The sequence below is a fragment of the Numida meleagris genome, chromosome 19 (genome assembly GCF_002078875.1).
Source record: "Numida meleagris isolate 19003 breed g44 Domestic line chromosome 19, NumMel1.0, whole genome shotgun sequence".
Classification (NCBI taxonomy): Eukaryota; Metazoa; Chordata; class Aves; order Galliformes; family Numididae; genus Numida; species Numida meleagris.
Window position 1 is genome coordinate 7,612,857 of NC_034427.1, and position 23,831 is coordinate 7,636,687.

The window sequence follows — 23,831 nt, forward strand, 5'->3', positions numbered from 1 at the left end:
GTTAAAATGATTAGCTAAAGTTCAGCATGATTAGCTTCTGTTGAAGAGACTAAGTCTTTCTTTTAAATACTCTCATGAGAGGAATCCAGAGCAACAACAGGCCTTGTTTTTGCTTCTGGATTCTGTCATGGTGCAGGCTTGTATTTTGACTTATGTTTAAATAATAAGATTTTGTTCATCTTAAAGTCAGTTCTGTCCTTCCTTCCTTCCTGTGGAATTTATATTTAGAGGGGGAACTGTTTTGAAGAGAACAAATGAGGCATGTCAGAGGAGGCAGAAGGAAAATAAGAGAGGAGAACGGTGATGTTCTAACAGCAGGCTGATGTTGCCTCTTCCCTTCTGGTGGTTGTGCTTTCAGCTGGTTTCTCATGTTGAAATCCTCTGAACTTCCACAACGCAACTGTGTTCTGAGACAGATTCTCCTGTGGCTCAGGCTGATGATAGGAACCAGGCATGCAGAAAGCAGGTTTTCAGGTAGTCGAGGGAAGCTGCCAAGTGATCTGTGGTCTGGGCAGTTCAAGTAGATGAAAAACTATCCGGGGCTGTAGCTGGTGTTGTTTGGCCTGATCTTGTGTAGACAATGCTTGACATGTATGTGCTCTGCTTGCCTTTCAGCTGTGTGAGGAAGATGTTGTTTTCAGCTGGGTTTGTGCTGTGTGCAGCCTCTTCCTTTCCTCTAACTGCTTGCAGAACCAGATTGTATTACCTTCCTAGAATAGCTAAGGCCAAAACAAAAAGATGGAGGTCTGCGAAGTGAGCAGTGGAATAAAAGTAGTGAGGTGATGAAATAAAAATCTTCATCCTGTTTTCCACCCTCAGGTAGAATTCAGAAATTGCAGTCCAGCTCTGTGAGATTGCCACTGCTAACATACATACCATAGCACTGAGGATGGGAATGCTGGCCAGAACGTTGGGAAATATTTATTTAAGAGTAGTTGCTGAATTCTTATTGCAACTTAGGCAGCACATGCATTAATGTATACAAACCAATGTGGAGCGTGAGTCTTAATGTGAAAGGGTGGCATGTCTTAGGTTGAAATAAAATTGATGAACTCATACACTAATTAATTCCTCATTAATTAAATAAGGTGCTTTTGCAAATGACGAAGCAGTCAGTACCCAAAAGGCAAGCACGTGCTATTTATCTTTCTTGTGCCATTATAGGAACTAGCTTAAACTGCAGGCTTGACTCATTGGAACCTGAAGAAGCAATAGTGTTATCTCTGTTTCAGAGTGAAGATGTTATTAAATCGGAAAACGATGAGGCTGATGATATGCCAGAAGTTCAAGACACTGTGCAGTTTATACCTGGCAGTAAATTGCTTTGGAGAATAAATTGTAGGCCACCAAACTCATCACAGGTAATTGTTTCAATCAGCATGCATGTTCCTGTCACTAGTGACTCATCCCAGGGAACATGAGTAATGTTCAAGGGGGAAACCCTGTTGGAAGTGTCTGTCCTTAGTGTGCTTATTGACAGGTTCTGCCAGTTCTTGCTGCAGCAGCAAAATTAAACTGCAGCAAGCTGTCTGCTTCATCCCTGTGCTGAAAGCAGCACTCCTGTGTCAGAGTTGGTAGAATGTGTGGTCTGACTGCAGCTGCTTCAGCGTGTGGTCTGTTTGTGAGATCTTTGCACTAGGAGTGGCTGAAATATGGATTCGTGTTGCCCACTGCTAACCCTGCTGTTGGAAGACAAACTTCCAAAAATGCAGTAACGGGGCATCTTGATATTATCCGAAGTAGTTTGCAGCATATAGTCTTAGCTATTGTCTTTAAAAAGCCCAGAATATTGTCCTCTGAAATGAATGAATGAAAACATGCATGCTTTCCTGGGAGAAATGACTTGTTTTCTTAGCTTTAGATGTGTCTTCTTTTGTCTTTTTGAAGAAAAATCATGGTGTTAGACATAGAAGAAATATATTTCTATCTTCTGAAGCAAAGACTGTTGTGATTTCCTTTCCCTTAAAAAAAAAAAAAAAAAGTCAGTTTGGAATGAACCTGTCTTGCTTTCAGGGTGGCCAGTGAAAGAGGGTTTGACTCAGTAATTTCTCTTAGAAGCTTTGTTGTATCCATTCCGTATAGGGAACCTATGGCCACTTGGCCAAAATAACATGTATGTTGTCTACCATTTGCCTTTAAGATGTACAATTTCACCAGTTTTGCTGTGAGTCTCAATGAACTAGAGAAGGGCATGGAAGCAATACTAGCTCCCACTGACTGTCGGCTACGTCCAGATATCAGAAACATGGAAAATGGAAACATGGGTATGTGTTTGAAGGGAATGTTTTCACATTAGTAAAATCTGAGAGGGATAACTGAAGGGGGGTTGTTTGCTATAGGAGTGCTATCTTCAATTTCTCATTCTCAAAGCAACCTTAATATCTTTTCATCCTATGCTTGGTTTTGTACAGTATGATTTCTGTTTTCTCCGTGAAAAGCCCAGTAGAGCAAGTGTGTCCCAGGTGGATCCCAAGACTGCTATCCTGTGTTAGAGGACATCTGCATGTTTGTGAACTCGTGGGACTGGCAGACATTTTCTCTTGCTCTGGTGTTTATCAGATAGTTGGGAAAAAAAAAAACAAATTCAATCTAAATTCTTTCCTGCTGTCTGGATGGATAAAACTCCATAACTTTACTATGTACTCTATTTGTAGTTGGAGCATTTCTGATACCACAATATTAGTTTCGTCACCTGCAATTGTCATTGTTGAGTAAATTGTATCCAGCAAATGCTTTCTCTTTTTTGAATGAACTGTGTTTTGTTTCTTTGCAGTCTTTTCCCTGTTTTTTTGCATCTTTGTTTCCATTTTGCTAAATAGCTATTTTTATTGAAATGTTTGCTAGATGTGGCTAGTAAAGAAAAAGAGAGACTAGAAGAGAAACAAAGAGCTGCTCGCAAGGAGCGTGCAAAAGATGAAGTGGAGTGGCAGACACGGTAAGGAGCAGGAAGTCGAGCATTTATTTAATGCTTTGAATGTTGCTGCTTTACTGCCTGAAATGCTTTTATTGAAGACGTGTGTTTGATTTCCTGCATGGCAGGACAATTTGTAGTGTTTTGTAGTAACTTGCTAGGTCAACTTTTAAATAATGTGGCTGGAAAACCAAATTGCTGATAATTTTGTGCTAGAGAAATTATTTTATAATAAATGCTGAAACCTGCCATAAATAACTGGTAATGCTGTTCTTTTGGATTTGTTTTAAGCCTGCGGAACTCATCTTTTTGTTAGATTGAATAAAATGTTAAGTTCCATCTCTCCCTTAACCAATTCCTGTCCAACTCTTGGCAGTTGAGTAACGTGTTGTGGCCCTTCCAGGCCTTTTCCTTTCAAACTTCTATGACTTCTTGGCTTGGTTACTTCAGAAACTGCTTTTTTTAAGTCTTGATAATTAAAAAATTATTATATGTAATCAATGTATGATCAAAAGTATCAGTGCTATTTTTATTTGGAATAAGTCAGCCATTTCAAAATCCATTTCATACTCCTTCCTGACTTCATGCAAAAAAAGAATGAATAATAAGGCAGTGACCACTCTGCTGGAAGCTTAAAGCCTTGTTTTTCATGATCAGAATACTGGCAGAGGTGTGGTTGTTTTTTTTTTTTTTTCCCAGTAAGAAATATCAGTGTATTTCAACAGTGTTCTTGGGAAGAAGCAAAGTTCTGTTTTTTTGTTCTCTCTTCTAACTTTTTGATTATTTTTTTTCCAGGTGGTTTCATCAAGGCACTAACCCATACACTGGGACTTCAGATTGGCTGTACTCAGGTGGCTATTTTGATAGAAATTTTTCAGACTGTCCGGACATCTATTGAAATAACGGAACCAATAGCTCATCTCATCTGGACATCTAGTTACTAGATTTCATTGTAAGCCAGTTAGTCTGGTTTTGTTAATAACAAAACTCAGCTTTTCTAAGTAAATCCTAACAAAACATCTATCAGTCAACAATCAAGGAGTTAATGATCACTAATGTTGGATTGCCAAATATTTAAACACTGTTGCATTCTTTTCATAAAGCTACATCTGAAATCATCATATTTTAACTAATTTTTAAAGGGACCTTTGGATCTCCATTTTTTTTTTTCCCCTAGTTTTTGTCAGGAAGGTATGGTGTATCTGGTAGAGCTTGTAACATCCTTGAAAACTATGTAACTTTAAGAAAATAGAGATAATATCATCTTTATTTAGTAGAGTAGTGAGGAATCTGAAGTTCTTGGAACTTGGAGCAGGGATGAAAAGTTAATAAGGTACAAACACGATAAAACCTAGTACTGTGGATATTTCCCATGAAGAGATGCATGTGAAACTTTCATACAGTATGTAGCACTATGTGGGGATTGGAGCTCCTAGCCCCTCTCTCTCAATATGATTCAATAATTCAAAGACTTTGAGAAGCAACAAACAACTTTAGCTACTCAAACTGTAGTCGTCTGTTACGAAGTCTTCACAATTTCTGGTCACTGTGAGCATTAAACTATATACCTGTGATAAAATTACATAAAGCATATGTTAAGAGAAGAGCAAGGTGCATTAATCGATGAGTGCTTTTTCTGAAGTCTAATGCTGTTCTTAAAGTATGAGAAACTTCAGAACCAATTGCAGGAATGCAGAGGTGGTTACAATGTAAAATATATTGCTTGCTACCACTTGGAGGCTTAGATCTTCTGCACTACTTCTGGCAGCTTTGGCACTAAATATGCTTCTAGACTAAACTTTTATTTGGAAACACTTGGTATGTATATCCACACAGATCTCATATTTCTGGGATGTTTTTGTTTGCATGTTTTTCATTATTAGGTCATGTCTGTTTTGTATGTTGTGAAAAAGCAGAATCAATTTCAAGCTGTGGCATAGTTACCTATTACATGTTTTCTATGAGCATGTGATGTCATAAAAGTGGAATTTTTTTTGTTCCATATTGAAACATCAAAGCCATATAATATTGAAAATAATTGAACTACAGATCAATTACTGAACTGATATATTAATTTTCTTTCAAAGTGATACACTTCTGGTGAGGAGAGAGGGAAGGGAGGCTTGAAAAACTAGGTCTAGTAATTAAAACTAATCATAAGGCTGCTTTTTTTTAATGAAAACTTTTGAGTAACTAGGCAAAAAAGGAAAATGGCTACACTGCATTTAGGGTTAGGATGATATCCCAGTAATAGGATTAAAAAGCAAAAGAAAGCTAACATACTCATGGAGAAACACTTTTGTATCAAATTATGCATCACCTGATTTGACTAACTTAATTTGGGGGATTTAGTTGTTGTCTTCATTGGAAAAATGAGACAAATGATAAAAATTCAAGGCATTAAAAAGGCCTAACCTGAAATGTGCTCATGGCAACATTTTTCTGTTGCCAGAAATTATACGTTGCTGATTTTCTTGACACTCAAACTAAACATGGTACTGTGGTGCAGAGAGTAGTTTTATAGTTGTTTCTAATAAATGTGTAGACACTTGACTTTTAAAAAGACCTTGCTGATCAGTATGGGATAGCATAAAAATACTTATGAGCCTTTTTGTAAAAATTAACATTAATTACTATTCCAGGCACTGGAATGCACCGTGCAGATTTTCTGCTAGCTGACTAGGGAACCATTCTTCTTAGATCAGAATTGAAAAGATTCACAGGCTAAGCCAGTTTAACATCTCATGGGAGATTAAAACTTGCTTAAGCTAAAGTATGTGTTTAATGTTGGAGTTTTAAAAGAATGCATTTGAATAAAATGGAAAAATGAAGAGTAATTGGTAAAGAAATACCCTGTTTTTAAAAACGAATGTACAGGTTAGCATCCCTCTCTTCTGAGTTAGAATTTTAATTTAAAGACCTTTTTCGTTATGCAAAAACAATATTATACCGTGTTTATTTGAAACTTCAGTATATGAACTTCATGGAATTTAAAAATAAATTGGCAAGTTTTCTAAAATTAGAACACTTCATTAGTTACGTTTTTACCCCCTTCCCCCCTCTCCTTAGTGTAATGTTTTTAGGGAAATCTCGAATGGGTTCCAACTCTGTTCTTTTAATTTATTATTCTTCACTGAAAACATTTATGAAATATTTTCTCATTGCTGCTGAAAAGTCTGCCTGGCGAGCCACGGGATACCCAATAGCACATTGTGATCGCTCTGAAAGTGATAAAACTTTATTTTAAATGCAGATCTCGCCTCAGTAGTTTACAAGTCAAAACATTAACTTTGCACCTTTTAAAAGAATGTCACTTTTGTAACTTGATTAAGCACTGTATATAAGATAACTGTGTTAGTATATATTAATACTGTAGAGAAACCATCTAGAAAGAAATTATAATAAATGCTTAATTCCCTTTGGGCCTCTAGGTGGTGAGGGAGGTTTATGTACAGGGAGGCAGGTACTGGGGCAGCTGTCTGCTGTGGTGGACACGGGTGGAGATGGCTGTGGCTTTGCTGCTCACCAGGGCCAGGTCACTTACGGTCACCACAATGTTTGTGGTGCAAGAAATGATTTAAATCAGAGCTCTGAGTGCTACAGGGGACTGTGAGGTGAGGGCGATGCCCTCGTGGAGGGACGGGGCGGCTGCTGAGAGCTCTGGGGCAGTGGGATTTCATTGTGTGGGTGCTGTGCGCTTTGTGTAGCGGTGCCTGAGGGGTGGGCGCAGCTTCTGCAGTAGTGCACTGTGTAATGGTTGGTACCGAATTGATGCGAAGAGGAATATGCTCTGAATTGGCCAGACAAAAAAAAGCAGAGCTAAATAGCTGCATTTACAGCTGTGTAATGACTGAAAATAGTTTCTTAGTGAATTGAGACCTTACAGTGGAAATTGTTTGGCTGAAGGGCTCCCAGAATCTCCACAGCTTTCCCCCAGAACTGTCACCGAAGGTGTGAGTGTGGCTCTGGCCTGCGGCCTGGCCTGCTGCAGCTCGGCTTGTGTCATGCACCTGAGTGGGGTCGGAGGGAGAGGGAGGCCCGGCCGTGCAATGAGGCCTGGCCCTGCGGTAGCGCTGAGTGAAATGCATTTATTTTTGTAATATTTAATAACTGTTAATGCCCGTCTCTATTAACAACCGTCTTTGGCTTTTTAGAGAAGTCTGTACAGGTCTGCGGACGTCAATGTTACACTGTAAAGCTGTAAATCCGAATAAAGCTCATTTTGAAGAAGAGAGGGGGCCGCGACCTCTACTTGGCGGAGGGGACGGGGGGGGGGATGGGGGCGCCGCCATCTTTCCGCCGTGATGACACAGCAGGGCGAGGGGGCGGGCTCCGCTGCTGAGTGGCAGCTGCGCCGCACAATCGCGGAGGGCCGAGGGGGAGCTCGCCCCGCCCCGCGGCGGGCGGACTTCCGGGGCGCGAGGCAGGAAGCGGGAGCGGCGCAGGGCCTGCGGGCGGCGGAGGCGGCAGGTATCGGCGCGGGAGGGGGGTGGGCGACCCGGGCCGGGCACGCGGTTCCGCATGGAGCTGCCGCGCTGTGCGGTGGCGGCTGGGTGGCCTGGAGCCGGGGCGGGCCCGGAGGGGTGCCGCTGCCGGCGGCCTCACGGGACCGGCTGCTGATCGCGGTCTGCTTGGGGGGGGGGGGTTGGCGGCTGGGCCGGGCTCAGGGCGCGGGACGGGGCCGGCCGGGAGGAGGCTGCTCGGCTGAGCGCTGCCGCGGGGCCACGGAATGAGCTCGGCGCGGCCTCTCTGCTCCCTAGAGCCGCGGTGCGAGGCCGGAGGGAAGCTGTAGGGAGGTGATCTCATTCCACGTAGTTCAGCAGCCGTGCTCCTTGTAGTGAACGGAGCTGCACAGAGCATCCTGCTTTCATCCCGCTCTGTGTTCAGTATTAATGCAGCATCTTTCGTTCTGGAGGCAGTGGGGCAGATTGCCGTTGCGGGCCTCGTTTTGTAGTGTCACACTCAGAACAGATCCCACTAGAGCTTTCTAATCGCGTTAGCTGATCTTTCTGTTCCCAGGATGTCTTCAGGTGCCCTCTTTCCGAGCCTGGTGCCAGGCTCCCGTGGCTCTTCAAGTAAATACCTGGTGGAATTCCGGGCAGGAAAGATGTCCCTGAAGGGCAGCACTGTGACCCCGGACAAGAGGAAAGGCCTTGTTTACATCCAGCAGACCGATGATTCCCTCATCCATTTCTGCTGGAAGGACAGGACCTCGGGCAACGTTGAAGATGTGAGTATAGCTTTGTGTTTCAGTGATGAGGCGTTGAGGCAGTTCCTGCCCTGCTGACAGAGCTCTGAGATGGTTTAGAAAGTGAATGCCATAATGACTCGGCAGACCTTCTGAATTCTTATTGGCACTGATGGTCGGGAGGGGGGCAGAGGTCTCTGGGAGGCTGATGGTAACGTTCATGTGTTTCCTGAAATATCTGTTCCTGCTGCTTTGTTTTCCAGGATTTGATTATTTTTCCTGATGATTGTGAATTCAAAAGGGTACCTCAGTGTACTACAGGCCGTGTGTATGTATTGAAGTTCAAGGCAGGATCAAAACGACTCTTCTTCTGGATGCAGGTTGGTGGGAAGTAAATAAGAAAGGTGTTGGAACAAATGACTTGCAGTTCTCCTTGTACCAAGAAGAACTTTCTTGCAGGAGCCAAAGACGGACAAGGACGAAGAACATTGCCGTAAAGTGAATGAGTATCTCAACAATCCCCCAATGCCTGGTGCTTTGGGTGGAAATGCGAGTGGAGGCCACGAGCTCTCAGCATTAGGAGGTACAGTCCATTCTCTGCTCCTTCACATGAGAGGCCTTCTATTAGAATAAGCACTTGTAGTTCCCTAGGGAGAAACTCCTCATGACTTTGGAGGGTGAGCTGGGAACAATGTTAATACCAGAAGCGTAAACATCCCTTTTGTGAGATAAACTGTGCTGTACTAATAGGTGCAGGCTGAAAGCTAAGACTGCCAGAAGAAGTATGTTTTCAGTAGATTCTCTGGGGTCTTACCTTTTATGAAGTCAAGTTGCATTTATCTTTTATGAGCATCATGAATCAGTAAACACTTGAAACTGTTTTTTCCGTACAGAATGTGATGCCAATTAATCTCCTGCTGTTTGAGCTGGAGTGCTGTGAAAAAAAAAAAAAACCTATGTGAATATGTTGTGTTTCAGAATGTTTTTGTTTTTAGGTGAGGGTGGCTTGCAAAGCCTTCTTGGAAACATGAGCCATAACCAGCTCATGCAGCTGATCGGACCAACGGGCTTAGGAGGACTTGGTAAAATGCTTTAATATCTTTATGCCAAAATGGTGTTTTCTCCTGCCAGGTTAAATCTTACCTGACAATATTTCCAAGCAGTGCTGTTGATTTGAATAGCACTCCTTTCACGTGAGAAAGCAAGGCTCTGCCTCAAAGATGAGTTACGGGGCCCAAAAAAAAAAAGGGCAGGAAATGGGTACCAAGTTCTACATGACGCTCATCTTATGGCACAGTCTGCAAGGAACATCAGCTCTGCTCCTTGCTCTCCTGAATCTTCTGCCTTTTTTTTTTTTTCCCCCCTAATAAACCCCCTCCTCTTCCTCCTAAATATTCACTGGAGCAGGAAACCAGAGATTCCCAGGTGAACGTCCCAGCTGTCAAGCTGTGGATTCTTTCTCATGTTGCTTCTGATCCAGTGACTATTTGTGTGCAAAGTGGAGTTCAAGAGGAAGGCTGGAGTGTACCTGCCCCACAGCAACCTGTAGTCAGAAGAGGAAGGCTCAGGTGAGGGCTTCCTCTTCTGGGTGAAACTGGGGAGGACTTGAAATATTGCAGTGCTTTTTCTAAAGGGAATGTGAGCTGTGTTGGAGTCACTGCAGCAGTCTGTTCTTAATGCTGTCAGTGCTCCAAGGCCAGTAGAGCATTTAGTGAGAAATCAGACCCTGGAGTGGAAGTAGGCAAAGGAATGCTTAGCAGGTGGCAGTGACTAAGGTTCTGTGCTTAAACTCCAAAGCCCATTGTTGTGGATCTAGCAGTCGTGTCTTTCTAAGCTTCACGTGCCAATCTGATGTAGTTGGGATGTACAGATGGAAGATTCCAGCTTCTTAGGATGTATTTGGAAAAGCCCTTCTTGCTTCCTTCTTGAAGCTTCTCAGGACTCCCGAAACTTGCTTTCTTGTACTCTCAATGCATTTTTCAACAACTCTTCTTTCTTTGCCTTTTCATCTGGCTATAAGATGGCTTGACATGTAATGCCAAAAAACTCATCTGCTTGCCTCAGCAAATGGGTTGTGATGAATCCTTGTGGATCTCTTCCCCGAGGAGCATCTGGTTCTTTTACATCTGGTTTGCATCTCTCTCAGGTCTTTGCTTTTATTGCAGCTCCTGGGTAAACTTTTCCTAGCTGGGACAACTGAATAGATTAGCACGTGATGCAGCCTGGCTAGCTTCATCCTGCTGCTGTGAAAGCTCTGTGATGGATGAGCTCCAGTATTACAGGCATGATTCCATACTGCAGGACCGGGTCCTATAGGAAGGAGAGTACTGGGCAGATGGCTGGTACGAATATAGATGCTTGGGTTGGAAAGTATATCTAATCAGATGTAGTGAAGAAACTACTGAATAGGAAGCATGTGGTAAATGGAGCATCTGGAAATGTGGCTCAGAGGAATCATAGGGGGACGATCAGTCACTGCCAGCTCCAATGGACCTGGGAGCCAAGCCTTTCCCCAGCTCTTTTTAGCTGGTGTTCTTGATACTGCAATAATTTGTTGGTGGCCAGGAATAGCAGGGGATGAAGGAAGCTCTGATCTGGTTTCTTCTGCGTGTGTCAGTTGGCTGGAAGACCAGGTGTTGGTTTCCTGCTGTGTTTCTCGACCACTGTTCTCCCTGGAGCGCTTTGGTTCTGTGTGGGGTTGGTCTTGGTCTTTGTTCTGTCTGTGATGTGCTTAAGGACTCAGTTGCTTCTGCTGCTGTATTTCTGCATTAGATGTGAAGCTGCAATAAATGCAGATGTTTGGGTGTGATTCAGAGGCTGCCCCTGCACTCTTCTGCTGAGTGCCTTGGCTTTAAAGTTTAGAGAAGAGTTGGGGTTTTGGAAACTAGCAGATAAAGGGAGAGGGCTCTGTTACACTGATCACGTGTGTATACCATGAACCAAAGTCACTTCATCCTTGTGTACGTTTAGAAATTAAGTATTTCCAAAACGTGCGACAATCTCCTGAGACAGTTCTGTGATAGGGATGCACGATCAGAAAATGAGAGCTGTATATTTACAGAGAGGGGTGGGGAGGGTTGGTCTGGGCTCTGTCCACCCCCTCCTCCTTTATTTTAGCAAATAAAAACTTCCAGGTACAAGAGCGACCTCTCTCGACCAGGGAGGTGCAGGAAGCCTGGAAAAGAATACATTTCTAAACCCTTTCTTCTTTTATGTTTACGGAAGGTGGGCTGGGTGCGCTGACGGGTCCTGGCTTGGCTAGCCTACTTGGAAGCGGGGGACCCCCGACCAGCAGTTCATCATCCAGGTGGGACACTCATTTGGTCCAAGCATGCAATATTTTTCTAGTGTAAAATTGCCTCAGATGAGAGGAGTAATAGTCTACTGAACAGAAAATATAATGGGAACTAAGGCTGCTCGGTACTTCTCTAAGAGGAGGATCTTAGGCCTTTGTATTGCAAGGGCTTAAAAAGAAACTCTTCAGAAAGAAGAGGCAAAGCTTTTTGCAGGGAATTAATTCCCTAATTGTCTTTGCAGCTCTCGCAGCCAGTCAGCTGCTGTGACACCATCTTCCACGACCTCTTCCACACGTGTAACGCCTGCCCCGGCCGTTCCTGCGGCTGCGTCTGTGACCAGCCCGAGCCCTGTGCCGAGTTCGGGTAACGGAACCAGCTCAGCCACGAGCCCAACCCAGCCCATCCAACTGAGTGACCTCCAGAACATTTTAGCTACTATGAACGTGCCATCTGGAGCAGGAGGACAGCAAGGTAACAATATTCTGACCAGACAGCTGCTGGATCCAGGAGTCCTTTGGAGCTGTTTTACCGTCCCATCCTGCTCCAAGGTGTCTTAAAATTATGTTTGTTTATTTCCACTCGAGTGCTGTTTTTCTTGGCTGCCTCGAGAGTCTTACTCTTGCTCCAAAATTGACAAGGATAGGAAGGATGCCAGCAGTGTGCTGAATGTGATTCAGTGCTGCACTGCCTAGAACGTTTCATTTACATGACAAAATGTGGGTTACTGTGCGTGGTCTAAGACCCAACCATTTGTTCGTGTTCCTAGTTGACCTGGCAGCTGTTCTGACTCCCGAGATAATGGCTCCCATTCTGGCCAACGCTGAAGTTCAGGAGCGGTTGATGCCTTACCTTCCCTCAGGAGAATCTCTGCCACAAACTGCAGAAGAGATTCAGAACACCCTGACATCTCCTCAGTTCCAGCAGGTAGTTACCCCGTGTCATAAAGTGCTGCTCTCCTTCCCTCCTCCCCCACGTGTCATGGTTCACACTGCCCTGTTTTCTCAGATTCCTGCCCCTGTTCAGAGTAGGAAGTTGCTCCTTAGGTGGAAAGGAGGAGGCACACGATTTCATGGAGCACTTGTCCTTCCTTCCTTCCTGTGGTCAGCCAAGGGCAGACTGGAAAAGTTGTTTTACTTTCACTTTTGGATTTGGACTTTACCTTTCTCATCATTAAAAATGCTTTCTGGCAATTGGCAGCAGAGTAGCAGCAAATTCATTTCTGCCTGTCAAAAAGTGGATTGTAAGCAGTCTCCTTTAAGTTTAGTTACTAAAGTGAACACACAGAAGGGAAGAGATAGAATCATAGAATCATCAAGGTTGGAAAAGACCTCCAAGATCATCTAGTCCAACCGTCCACCTACCTCCAGTATTTCCCCACTAAACCACATCCCTCAGTGATGCTAATGTTTATAGCACTACGTTCCTTTTTTCTTCTCTAAAATCCAGTGCTGAATTCCAGGACTGTCCATTTGGACACACTTGGTCAGATTAAATCTGTTGTCTCACAGACCAGCTTCAACTAGTACTGATGGAAAGTTCTCAAGATGCAAAATCCCATTGGCTAAGAAGAGTGTTTCTAGTTGGCAGGAGGTGATGTTGGTGTTGCTTAGTCTAGCACAGCTTATTGCCTTGTGCTTACTGGCATGCAGCTGATTAAGAGCAAACACTTCCTCATTACAAAACACACAGTGCCTGTGGTGTAGAGGCATGTCCGAGCCTGGCCAAAGTGCAGTACTGTGTTCTTTAAGGGATAGAGGCTGCTTCCAGGTAGGCTGTATGGTCAGCGTGCTGTAACACGGCGTGGAACCATCCCCAAACTGTTGTGACTGTGCAGTAGCCACGTGGTGCTGGAGAAACTCAATGCACACTTGTTTTTTTTTGACACTCTTGACTCCAATTCACAGGCATTGAGCATGTTCAGTGCTGCCTTAGCTTCAGGACAGCTTGGCCCACTAATGAGTCAGTTTGGCTTACCTGCAGAGGCCATAGATGCCGCAAATAAAGGAGGTACGTACCGATGCTGTTGGGAACGTGATGAACTGGTGGGATTTGCTTTTTGTGTTGTTGCTGTGGTTGGTTCTTTTGGTTTGTTTGGGGTGTTTGCTGCACTGCACATAGCTACTGAATGTGGAAGGCAGTGATTAGTTTGTAACTGTCAGAAGCTGACTCTTGCACTGCTCTTAAAATGAGAAGGCGAGTGGCTCAGGAGCCGCCCTGCAGACACAGTACTGGTGTCAGGCTTGTGTTTAGAGAATTGGAGGCTGTGCAGAGATGTGCTGAGCGGCCTTGTGGTGGTTTCCTGAAGGAGCTACACGTGCCCCTGGAGGTGTCGAGACGCCTTGTTAAGGAATGCTTGCTTTTGTGAGTCATGAAGGGTTCAGCTGAAGTGAGTGCAGGGCTTGGGCCTTACTTGGGCCTTACCCCCTGCAGAGGACAAAGGAACCTGTTTTCCCTGATGAACATTTAGAATCTGTTCCATTATTGAAGCAACTCAGTGTTGAGGCTGCCTGTGCACAAGGCTAAATTGCACAAATCCCAATGTTATCTAGTGAATGAGCATTAAGGTTTTCTTCTTTGCTAATAGGTTCTTACTGAAACAACTGTTAGCTTTCCAACTAATGACACAGCCTCACGCAGACAATGAATTCTGTCCCAGAAATTGCAAAACTTCTCTTGCAAATAACTGATTTCTTTAACTTTTAGATGTAGAAGCATTTGCCAAAGCAATGCAGAACAGTGTGAAGTCAGACCCAAAGGAGGGAGACTCTAAGGACAAGAAAGATGAAGAGGAAGATATGAGTTTAGATTAAATTATTTGCTCTTCCTTACAGATATCCTAGATACTAACTTAAGCAACTGCAGTAGGATTACTAACTTCATATTATGCTTATATAAATCTACAAATAAAGGAATTTTCTTTATCTGCCATACTGTTTTTTTTTTCCTCAGTCTGTTTAACGCAAACTTAAGCAGCACTTGCTCTTTCTGTTCAGTGCAGTTGGGTTTTGATGCTTTTGATATCACCAGTAAAGTGAAAGAGAATAACATAAAACTTTATTTGACTCCAAAGTATGTACCAGTGATTTACAAAGACCATCTTTAATACTACAACTTAAAAACAGGTCATAATTACATTTAAGATGGACATGTTAAAAACCCATTTTACAATATTTACCCCTCGTAAAAAACAAACAAACAATATATAAGTTATAAGTCCATTTCGGAAGCAAGATTTTGTCCCCAAGTGGCTAGATATATATACACACACAAATATATATATGATGTGTAAGTGCACAAGTGAATAGGTGTTTTGGGAGCAAAATGTGTTGGGTTTTTTTTTTTTTTTTTTTTCCAAGTGAAGACTGCACTATTAGCAGGAGTGAGCTAGGCTGGACAGGAGCAGGCAGCTGGTGGCAGGGCAGGTGACTGCAGTGACATATTGCAAATGTGGCCAGAGGTAACCTTTATTTCTTCCCTTTCAAGCAACAGTTTCTTGCTTCGCACAACAGGACTTCTGTCGGTGTGTCTGTCTGTGCTGAATGTAACTGCAGAGAGTTGAGTGGCATCAGTGATGACCTCCTGCTTTCCCTCAGCAGCTCTTCCAGCCTATGTTGTTCCTTTTTAAAATTCATATAAATTAATCTGATTGGCAGATGCTAATTCCGCGAGCAGAATTTTGTCCAAGGTCCCCCTGGCAGAGCTCTGTACTTGCACAGCAGTAGCAGGTGAACAGAGACTGACCTTATGGGGAAGGGGTAAATGCATCCTTGCATATAAAAACACAAAAGTGATGGAATTAATCCAGTTTGTCCTAATTGCATTATAAACCAAACTGCCTACAGCCTTTAGCAGAAGGCAGTCTGTGACTGTTATTAATAGCCTCAAGTGTTCAGTGAACTAAACCTATGTGCACTGTAAGTGTGGGGCAGAGGGAACAGGATTTGGGATGTGATGCACAGCTGCTGTGTGCTCCAGCCCGTAACACAAGCTGTGTGCCAGCATGAGACCTGCTGCAGATGCCTGACCACTGGGGAAGGAGGCAGACCTGTTGCCACACCCTGCTCCAGCTTTTTGGTTCTATTTGTGAAAGATGCCCCTGAAGTGCTCCCTTCTCTCCGCCTTCCTCCCCTGCTCTCCTTCCCCATGGATTTGTGGCCTCTCCCTGATGTTGGCCCCAGACTTGTGCTACAGCCTTGCGCTGCAGGCACTGGAGGTGGACTGGTTGACCAGAGCTCGCAGCTGACAGCTGAGGCCCAGGGAGCAGTGCAGTTCTCTGGCATCAGGCTGTGCACTGAGGTGCACGCACTTACAGCACGGGACAACCCTTCAGGCCAACAGAGCCCCTGACAGTCCTTGCTTGCAGCAGGTTCACGTGGCTCCGATTAACCAGCAGATTCCTTATGCAGCCCACGTAATGAGGGAGGGGAGGTAGTGCTGATGCTGTACTGGCCTCATCTGCTTCTGCAGAAGGAACAAATAAAAACAAGCATTAGTCAGACTAATAACAGAGCAAGGGATTAAGCACGTCTTACTCGCAACAGCAATAATAGCTCTTTCTTCGGGGTGTTTTGATCTGGAGTGCATCTTTCTCAACTCACCTAGCAGCCCTCCTATGTAGAACATTGCCCTTGCACTGGGTGCAGGAGGATGGCTGGGGCCCACTGCGTAGTTTCTTTCTGCGTCCACTTCAAGCTGGATTATGTTTTTCCTTTTGGTAGCTTAGAAAGAAATCAAGAGTCAGACAGTGCTGCTTGCTGGAGCCCAGCAGTAGCACAGGGCAGCCCTGGCCTTGCTTGTGGCTCCCTGACCAGGTAACCACCCCATCAGGCCAGCTCGCCAGGTCTGACAGCACTAACAAGATTAGGCGAGGACTCTAATGATTAAATGACTTAATGGCAGCTGCAATCTCCCAAATTAAATGCATACAGATGGGAGCTGGGGTTTAAATACCCGAGGAAGGGCACTGGGCTGCCCCCAGTAGATAGGGGCAGAGCAGCACCCCCAGAGACAAGCGTTGTCCCCTCACCTGTGATGGTGTGCCACTGCCCGTCACAGAGAGATGGGCACGTCACCGATGTGGAGAACTCGTCAGCCCCAGTGCTGGCTCTGACGGTGACCTAGCACAGAGACAAACCCGTCAGAGCTCGCTGAGTGTGGGGGGCAGGAGATGGCCTCTAGCGGGGCTATGGGGAAGCCCTCCTTCCTGCTACCTTTGTCTCCTCCATGTACAGCATGAGGTGGTGGCTTCTTCTTGCCCCGATGTGGAAGATGAGCCCGGAGGCACTGTGGGGACGGACTTCCAGCGTCACCTCCAAGTCCTGCTCGGTTGCCACTGCATCAGCTGGAAATGCAGTGCCACTGGTGAGAAGGGGACAAGGTACCTCCCACCAGACACATCCTTTCCCGTCCCAGGACCACGGGAACCAGCCTGGGCTGCTGTGGGGTACCTAGGGTGACGGACCCGCCGTCTGCAGCGAAGAAAATCCCACTCTCCAGAGTGCCCTTGTAGCACGGCGTCACTCCAAAGGTGTGCGAGGGGGGACCCAGGGGCTTCCCGTCCAGCTGTAGGTTCCTCAGGCAGCCATCGAAGCTGGAGGCCGATGTGCCCTGCAGAGAGAGGCCCTGGGAGTGAGCTTGGAGCAGCGTGGGGCAGTGCTGTGGGACCAAGAGCTGGTAGAGATGGGGTGATGCCAGGGGACCTCCAAAAGCCCTTACCAGCATGTGAGCCTCGGCTTTTCCATCTGGGAGCCCCCCCACGTACAAGGGGGTCTGGGCCACAAAGAGCTCTGCGCTGGCCACTGCAGCACTCTGGGCTCGCAGCCCATCGATGACCAGCTGGGCTCGGCTCTGGTCTCTGCTGAAGAAGACCTGCAAGGATCAAAGGTTGGGTGCCAGGGCTGGGGGCTTGGTGGAGTGGGAGGAACCAGAGGGGAGAGCGAAGTGGCTCAGTGAGGCCTTGCTGAGCTCCAGCGCTCTGCTCACCGTGTGCCACCGCTGGTCGTGGTACTTGTCTTCGCTGCGGATGGGCAGCGAGCGCCCACCGATGTTCACCAGGAAGACGAAGCGCCCGTGGGAGACAAAGAGAGCCATGAAGGTGCCTTGCTTGCCCGCCACATAGAAGAGCAGCCCGTGGGAGGAGTTCAGCCTCACCTCCAGGGAGAAATGCGACCTGTGGGGACAGGAGGTGACAGGAGCACCCTGCCTTCCCATCGCTGCAAGGGGCAAGCGATGGTTCCAAGGGCTGAGCCCACATGGGTTGGGCAGAGTGAGCCTCACCTCTGGGCGAAGGAAGCCGGGATCTCCTCAAACTCCCAGCGGCTGCTCGGGGACCCCCCAAAGCGGAAGGTGCCCCTGGCTGCACGGGGCTGCGGCCGGCAGAGCCTGGCCTGGTCGTGGCGGCGGTCCTTGGAGCTGGGCCTGCTGGGCACCTAGGTGAGGTGCACCGAGGAACAGAGTGAAGGGAGGGTCCCCCACTGAGGGCCAATGGTGCTGGTTGGAAAAGATGGGGAGTTCTGTCGGCAGGGATACCTTGGGTTTCCTCCTGTCCTTCTTCAGAGCAACTCTGAGCTGCTGCGGCCGCTCTCCCCAAGGACAGCTCATGGTGACGTTGATGCTCTCCACGTTCTGCTGCAGGTCCACCACCATCTGCGGCTCTGACCTCCTACACACAAGGGGAAGAGGTTCCCATAACCAGGCCAGGCGAAAGGCAGGACAGGGCCGAGTCCTGCTCTCCAGGAAGCAGAACAGCGATGCTCACCGCTTGACGAAGACGTTCCCAATGCAGCCAGTGAGGTTGCTGAGGGCACTGGGCTCTGGTGAGCCTCCAAGCTGGAAGAGTGCCCGGCCATCTTGCTGCCGCCGCTGCCTCCGACTGCCCCTGGGCCCTGCTGCAGTGTCCTGCAGCTCATCGTCCACGTACAGCCGCACCCTATGGGGCATGTGTGGTGCAGGATGAGCAGGGCCCCAGGGCTGCTGGCCCCTCAGCACCCATGCATCACCAAGACACATACCCCTGGGCATCACTGTAGAAGGCCACGTAGTGGGTCCTATCATCTGCATAGGTATTTTCAGTGGTGACTTTGGTTTCCAGCAGGTTCAAGGCCAGCTGACCCCTCTGGAGGGACACCTGGCACGTCCCCTCCTGCAGAAAGCATTGTGCCATTGCTAGGCAGCTGAGCCCCAAGGAAGGAGCCATTTACCCAATTATCCAGATTTCACTGGATTCACCCCTTTATCCCCAACCATGTTTCAACAAAATCCCTCCCTTGCCCCATCACCTCCTGCTCCTGCACGAACTAATGTTTGTCCCACTACCAGGACAACCAGGGGGACTGTGGGTGCCCACCTGCGTAGTGTGGTGGTACAGCAGCCCCTCACGCTGGCTCGTCTGGAAGCTGAAGCCGCTGTAGAAGTCCCGCAGCCCTGGCACATCCTTCAGGGCCAGGGTCAGGTAGCCGGAGCCATGGACACTGATGGAGCGAGCCACCTGCAAGGGACACCATGGAAGCGAGGTGAGAGCCAGCTCCAGTGCTGCAGGCATCAAGAATCTCACTTGGGCTGGCTGGTGCTACGGCCAACCATGTGGAGCACCTCGTCATGGCCCCCAGCACTGAGGAGCTGCGGGGTTTACACTTCTGCATGAAGAGGAGATTGAATTCGTCCTAGTGTCCCATGCTGCTTTCCCTGATGGACCCCACCCCAGGCTGCTGAAGCACTGAGCTTACCAGAAGGTCTGAGGTGCATCCGTAGCTCACGCCAACAGTGTTCATGCGCTTCAGGTCAACGTATTTGCCAAGAGCCTTCAAGCCCTTCATGCAACCCCGGATGGGCCCACCCGTGGGGAAGAGTGCCTTCAAGCTGCAGGAGAAGCAGGCAGTGTTAACAGGACAACCCCACTGAGGATCCGGCTCTGCAGCCCCCAGACAGAGCACTTGGGAAGGACACTTGATGGCCAGGTGTAGCTGCAGTGCCTCATGCAGAAGGCTGCTTCACAACACCCAGCTTAGCTACGGAGGCTCAGCAACACCCACCAGCACCTCATCCCTCACTGGAGGCATCCCATCCTCAAGCCCACAGCGATGGGCAGGAAGAGAAAACCTCCCCCCAAGTTCCAGAAGCCCTGGATTTGGCCGAGGAAGGGCCAGGCCCACCCTCAAAGACTGGAGATGAAGATGTAGACTGTCCACACCCCTTGGTGGGCCGGACCCACCTGGGGGGCAGAACTGCTGGGGGCACGCCGCCCAGGTAGTAGGAGACAGCATTCTCCAAGGAGTTCTCCTGCTCCACCATGAAGATGGTGAGGCGCTCCAGCCGCACCAGGATGCGCTTCTTGTTATTCATTTTGAGGAGGAATATCTGGATCTGCAGACAGAGAAGAAAAATGGGCAACTGGGTCCATCAGAGAGCAGAGCACGAAATGTCCAATTCATGTCTCCAAGCTAAAAACACACAAAAGGGAGGCCCAGAGCCTGCAGGCTTCAAACCTTGCCCCAAAACAAGGCTGCAGAGGCCCAATTGGCATTCTGGATGAAGAGCCAGACCCTGTCTGGGCACCTGCTCCCCTCTTACCGCTTTGTTTGTGGCGCTGCTGATGGAGGACGAGTTGCTGCTGGGCTTTGCCATCTCCAGGCCCGTGTTGAAGTCATAGTAAAGCACCAGCTTCCCATCCCGGATGGCCAGGCACAGGAACTGACCCTGTGGGAGGCAGGTTCGATGCTCAGCACCAGGGCTTAGCACTGGCAGAAGCAGGTGTTGCTGCTGATGCCTCAACCTGTCACTGTGACAGCAACGAGGGATCCATGTGTGAGCAGCAACCCTGTGTTGGGGGCAATGGAAATGTTCCTAGCAGCACTGACTGCCATGGTGAACCCTGGTCCAGCTCTGTGCATGGGTGTTGGAGTTCAGGACAGTCCTTCCAGCACCAGACAAGTGATTGCCCCAGCTGTGAGAGCTGTGTCCAGCCCTCTGGTGGCTTTTAACAATAGTGCAGAAGCACTGCTCCAAACAACACTATCATCACCAAAGCCATCTTCTCCTCACAACCCTGAACTGGGAACATCTGCAGGTAGGGCTGGGATTGCCCTCATCATACTGACTGAGAGGTGAAGGCTCCCCAGAGGAGTGGCACCTGCCTGATTCTCCAGAAAGAAGAGGATGCCATTGTAGGAGACAATCCGGATCTCCTGCTCAAAGCGCTTGGTTGTGCCAAACTGACTCTCAAACTTGATCTCTGCATAACCAGTACCATCAAAGTAGGAGCCATCGGTCAGCCAGGGATCTCCTGTGGACTTGGACCTGAAACACACAAGGAGACACGAGGCATCATTCCAAAGCCAATTGCCCCCCGTATGGGGCAGACAAGGGTCAGGCTGAGCCCCTGGGACAGGTGCTGCCCTGCCTGGCTGCAGGGCCTTACCTTGCACAGGGCTTCTCCGCAGTGGTATCCAACTGGAAGGTGTGCTGGAAGTTGTACAGACTCACCACTTCCTCGTTCAGCGTGTCCAGCTCCAGGCATCCACGGTAGTTGGGGTAACGCAGAGTGGGAGGGGGCTGGGAACGTAACCAGACAGTTTGATTTTGGTTTTGTCATGAAATCATCATGGGATCTCCCACGAAGAAGCTGCAAAGATATTGCTGATACCTCCTAGGAAACCCGTCTCACCATGAAGCTGGATGGGTAGCCGCCCACGTAGAAGACCACGTTGTGTGGGTCGAGGTTGAGCAGCCCCTGCTCCCCCTTGGCCACGCTGTCTCCCTTGGTCTCATGCACCGTCTGCCTTTCCACTATCACTGACATCTGCCCATACTGCAGGATCCTGTGGCAGGGAGGGATGGTCAAGTCAAGTGGAGATGCCCAAAGAGGAGCCAACCTTGCCCTCCCTGAGCAAAAGGCCTCCCCACACAGCTCTGCCAAAAAGCATCATCTTTCAACCTGAAGGCAGCCCCCAGACCCTCCACGATGCGGTGAGACCATTTCCCTGACAGTTCTTTGAGGTATCTCAGTGTTGATCATTTGGGCACAGCACTACCCACGTGCACTGCGGGGACAGGCTCCCAGTGTGCTGCCTCAGGATGTACCCTGCCCATCTCTGACCTGTTGATGTTGATGGCGGCGAACTGCTCTCCAATCTCCTCATCGATGGTCAGGGAAGCTGGCTCCTCGCTGCCCAGTTTGTAGACCCACTGCACTTTGCGGTCCTTCAGCACAACACCCAGGTAATCTCCAGTGGCCTGAACGCAGAGGGAGACACCGACATTTAGGACAGGCAAAAGCACCCAGCAATGCTCTCCCTGGTGCACCAGAGCTGGGAGCAGCTACCCACAGCCGCCCTCCTCCCCCCTGTGCTGTCCTGTCCCATCTCACCTCCCGGCTGCCCAGGTACAGCACGAACCGCCCCTCCTCTGCCCCATCCTGCTGGCTCCTGGGCTCAGGGTTTTGGATGTAGAATTTGAGGGACGTGTAGGCTGCCAAATCCTGCAGGTTGCTCGGCATCCGGACCTGCACGCCCGAGCTGCCATTGAACTTCATGGGGACTTTCACCTGGAGGGAAAGAAATCCAACTCTACAGAGCTGAAATCCACTGCTGCCACCTCTTGCGCCTGGCAGCTCTTCCAAGTGCACTTTTGGGAGTATTCCCATGAGAAAGCAACCCTGCTTGGTAGCCCCAGAGCTATTCTAGATACCTCTCCCATTCACATAGCACTCCCAGGTAAGCCCCCATCTACCCCACGCCCCGGGCACCCACAAGCCCACCTTGCTGGCAGCATTCCTCGCCTGCGTGATGAGCTGCCGGATGCGCACAATGTTCTCTGACACAGTGGCATTCTTGTTCCTTCTGTTCTCCAAGCTGCTCAGCTTCCCCAGCAGCAGCGGGATGGTGCTTTCCAGGCTGGACACTGGAATGAGAGAGAAGCAATGGTTTTGAGCAGTGTTTTTGAGCGTTAGTGAGGGAGATGTGAAGCTCAGGCAGGTCTGAGACATGCAAGTCAAAAGCAGTGGAAGCTGAGAGCAGTTGCACAACCATCCCCCCAGGCACAGCAGCCTTGATACGGGGTTTTGAAAATGCTCCTGCGCATGCAAGCTCCTGCAATAAAGGCAAAGGTAATTTACAAACTGCAGACTGAGGTTTAAAATAAAGGGGCAGGATTTGAAGCACCCAGTGCTGGCTTCCTCGCTTCCCTGCACTCCTGACTTGGAGCTGCAAAGCACAGCTTCCGAGAGCAGGATCAGCACTCACCAGATTTCCTGGCATCTTGGACTGCCTGGTTCAGGTCTTCATTTCGAAGGCCTCCATACTTGTCTTTCCACTCATCCAGATTCCTCTTCATGGTGCTCAGGGTATCTTCCACTCTCGCAGCCGTCTCGTTGGCCTCTGTGGCTGCTGCTTTGGCATTCTGGATTGTCTCCTTTGTGTCCTCTGGAAAGATAGGAGGAAAATCCCCGAGATGGTCAGGAGAGGGGAGGAAGCAGCCTTGGGTCGCAGGCTGGATGTGAGGATGGGGGCAGAAAGCAGCCAGGACAAACCTTGGTCCCTGCCCAGCGTATCCTGCACAGACTGCAGCTGGCTCAAGAGCTGCTCCTTCTTCCTGCGGAGGTCAGCCAGCTTGTCCTTTGCTGTCTGCAGAGTGCCTTTAATAGCTGCAATTAAAAAAACAGATCAACACATATTCTTCATGGTGGATCTCTGTCCAGCCCAAAGCCACCACCCCGTGATGAAGCCTCTCTCACCCCCATTGAGTTTTGACTGCTCTCTCCTCACAGCCTCCTCAAGGTTGCTGCTGTTCCTCTTCAGCTCTTTAGAGATGGCCCCGAGATTTTCTGACATGACATTCTGTAAAACAAACATCTGCTGCCTCGGAGTCTGGAAGAGGAATTCAAGTCCCTGGCCCAGACAGCACACAGAGAAATACTCATTTGGACAGCTGCAGGGGTGCGATGGGGAGACCTAAACCCCCCGAAGCCCAGCCCTGGCCTCACCAGTTGCTCCGTTCTCCAGCACAAGTGCTGCAGTCTCAGAGGGAAGGGGCAGCAGACCACTATGTGTGGGTGTAAAAAGCTGCACGGCTGCTAAGGGAATTTTGCTGTCTCCCATTCACACAGCACATACCGTCAAAGCCTCGCCAGCAGCCTCATCGGCGTCGTGGGCCGCTCGCTCGGCTTTTTTCACTGCTTCAATGATGCTGGCGTAGACGTTGGAGGCATCGATCGCCCTCTGGATAAAGCCATCTTGGTTTGTGCCCTGGATAATGCTGTGTTGAAAGACAAAGCCGTCAAGGCCACAGAGACCACACAGGCTGGGCTCCTGTCCCCAAGGACAAACACCCTGGGCTCCTCAGGGCATGCTAAAGTGTACAGGAATGTTCTCCAAGCTAAAGCCTTGAAGACAACACCCTGCTGAACATCTGCTGCAGTGCTGGGGCTGTGGTGCCCCGTCCC

General features: G+C 48.4%; 3 protein-coding genes across 11 annotated transcripts in view; 2 read left to right on the top strand and 1 right to left on the bottom strand.

Moving 5' to 3' along the window:
* Positions 1 to 7,143, top strand: part of OSBPL2 (oxysterol binding protein like 2) — a 31,647-nt gene extending 24,504 nt beyond the window's left edge. For all 3 annotated transcript variants that reach the window (XM_021416624.1, XM_021416622.1, XM_021416623.1), the window contains 4 exons: positions 1,233 to 1,361; positions 2,141 to 2,264; positions 2,845 to 2,935; positions 3,707 to 7,143. In XM_021416624.1, coding sequence (XP_021272299.1) covers positions 1,233 to 1,361; positions 2,141 to 2,264; positions 2,845 to 2,935; positions 3,707 to 3,809 — 447 coding nt within the window. In that variant the 3' untranslated portion in view covers positions 3,810 to 7,143. The remainder of the gene's footprint in view (positions 1 to 1,232; positions 1,362 to 2,140; positions 2,265 to 2,844; positions 2,936 to 3,706) is intronic.
* On the top strand, positions 7,319 to 14,323 carry ADRM1 (adhesion regulating molecule 1). Of its 3 annotated transcripts, XM_021416318.1 has the most exons (10): positions 7,319 to 7,381; positions 7,931 to 8,141; positions 8,363 to 8,479; positions 8,559 to 8,682; positions 9,095 to 9,181; positions 11,325 to 11,406; positions 11,637 to 11,866; positions 12,162 to 12,319; positions 13,300 to 13,402; positions 14,099 to 14,323. In XM_021416318.1, exons 2-10 carry the CDS (start codon positions 7,932 to 7,934, stop codon positions 14,203 to 14,205), a joined length of 1,218 nt encoding a protein of 405 aa, XP_021271993.1. In that variant the 5' UTR covers positions 7,319 to 7,381; position 7,931; the 3' UTR covers positions 14,206 to 14,323. The 3 variants fall into 3 exon arrangements, with proteins under 3 accessions (XP_021271993.1, XP_021271992.1, XP_021271991.1); XM_021416317.1 differs by lacking the exon at positions 14,099 to 14,323 and having other exon boundaries at positions 13,300 to 14,088; XM_021416316.1 differs by lacking the exons at positions 13,300 to 13,402; positions 14,099 to 14,323 and having other exon boundaries at positions 12,162 to 13,293.
* LAMA5 (laminin subunit alpha 5) overlaps positions 14,433 to 23,831 on the bottom strand; it is an 80,425-nt gene continuing 71,026 nt past the window's right edge. For 4 of the 5 annotated variants that reach the window (XM_021416313.1, XM_021416312.1, XM_021416314.1 and 1 more), the window contains exons 56-80: positions 23,503 to 23,644; positions 23,124 to 23,226; positions 22,920 to 23,033; positions 22,633 to 22,812; positions 22,149 to 22,291; positions 21,759 to 21,935; positions 21,489 to 21,625; positions 21,057 to 21,210; positions 20,811 to 20,944; positions 20,527 to 20,689; positions 19,964 to 20,089; positions 19,605 to 19,756; positions 19,120 to 19,252; positions 18,741 to 18,881; positions 18,406 to 18,536; positions 18,153 to 18,323; positions 17,924 to 18,056; positions 17,672 to 17,823; positions 17,378 to 17,564; positions 17,111 to 17,263; positions 16,843 to 17,002; positions 16,606 to 16,736; positions 16,422 to 16,512; positions 15,994 to 16,113; positions 14,433 to 15,856 (exon numbers count right to left, since the gene is read on the bottom strand). In XM_021416313.1, coding sequence (XP_021271988.1) covers positions 15,702 to 15,856; positions 15,994 to 16,113; positions 16,422 to 16,512; positions 16,606 to 16,736; positions 16,843 to 17,002; positions 17,111 to 17,263; positions 17,378 to 17,564; positions 17,672 to 17,823; positions 17,924 to 18,056; positions 18,153 to 18,323; positions 18,406 to 18,536; positions 18,741 to 18,881; positions 19,120 to 19,252; positions 19,605 to 19,756; positions 19,964 to 20,089; positions 20,527 to 20,689; positions 20,811 to 20,944; positions 21,057 to 21,210; positions 21,489 to 21,625; positions 21,759 to 21,935; positions 22,149 to 22,291; positions 22,633 to 22,812; positions 22,920 to 23,033; positions 23,124 to 23,226; positions 23,503 to 23,644 — 3,583 coding nt within the window. In that variant the 3' untranslated portion in view covers positions 14,433 to 15,701. Of the gene's footprint in view, positions 15,857 to 15,993; positions 16,114 to 16,421; positions 16,513 to 16,603; positions 16,737 to 16,842; positions 17,003 to 17,110; positions 17,264 to 17,377; positions 17,565 to 17,671; positions 17,824 to 17,923; positions 18,057 to 18,152; positions 18,324 to 18,405; positions 18,537 to 18,740; positions 18,882 to 19,119; positions 19,253 to 19,604; positions 19,757 to 19,963; positions 20,090 to 20,526; positions 20,690 to 20,810; positions 20,945 to 21,056; positions 21,211 to 21,488; positions 21,626 to 21,758; positions 21,936 to 22,148; positions 22,292 to 22,632; positions 22,813 to 22,919; positions 23,034 to 23,123; positions 23,227 to 23,502; positions 23,645 to 23,831 lie in introns of those variants that run through there. The other variant, XM_021416315.1, reaches the window with a different exon arrangement.

What these genes read in the sequence shown, in the direction of transcription:
- ADRM1 (XM_021416316.1), top strand. Translation starts at nt 7,932, where the DNA reads ATGTCTTCAGGTGCCCTCTTTCCGAGCCTGGTGCCAGGCTCCCGTGGC. An exon ending in CGAGCTCTCAGCATTAGGAG is followed by an intron (nt 8,683 to 9,094) that starts GTACAGTCCATT and finishes TTTTGTTTTTAG; the next exon opens with GTGAGGGTGGCTTGCAAAGC. An exon ending in AACGGGCTTAGGAGGACTTG is followed by an intron (nt 9,182 to 11,324) that starts GTAAAATGCTTT and finishes TGTTTACGGAAG; the next exon opens with GTGGGCTGGGTGCGCTGACG.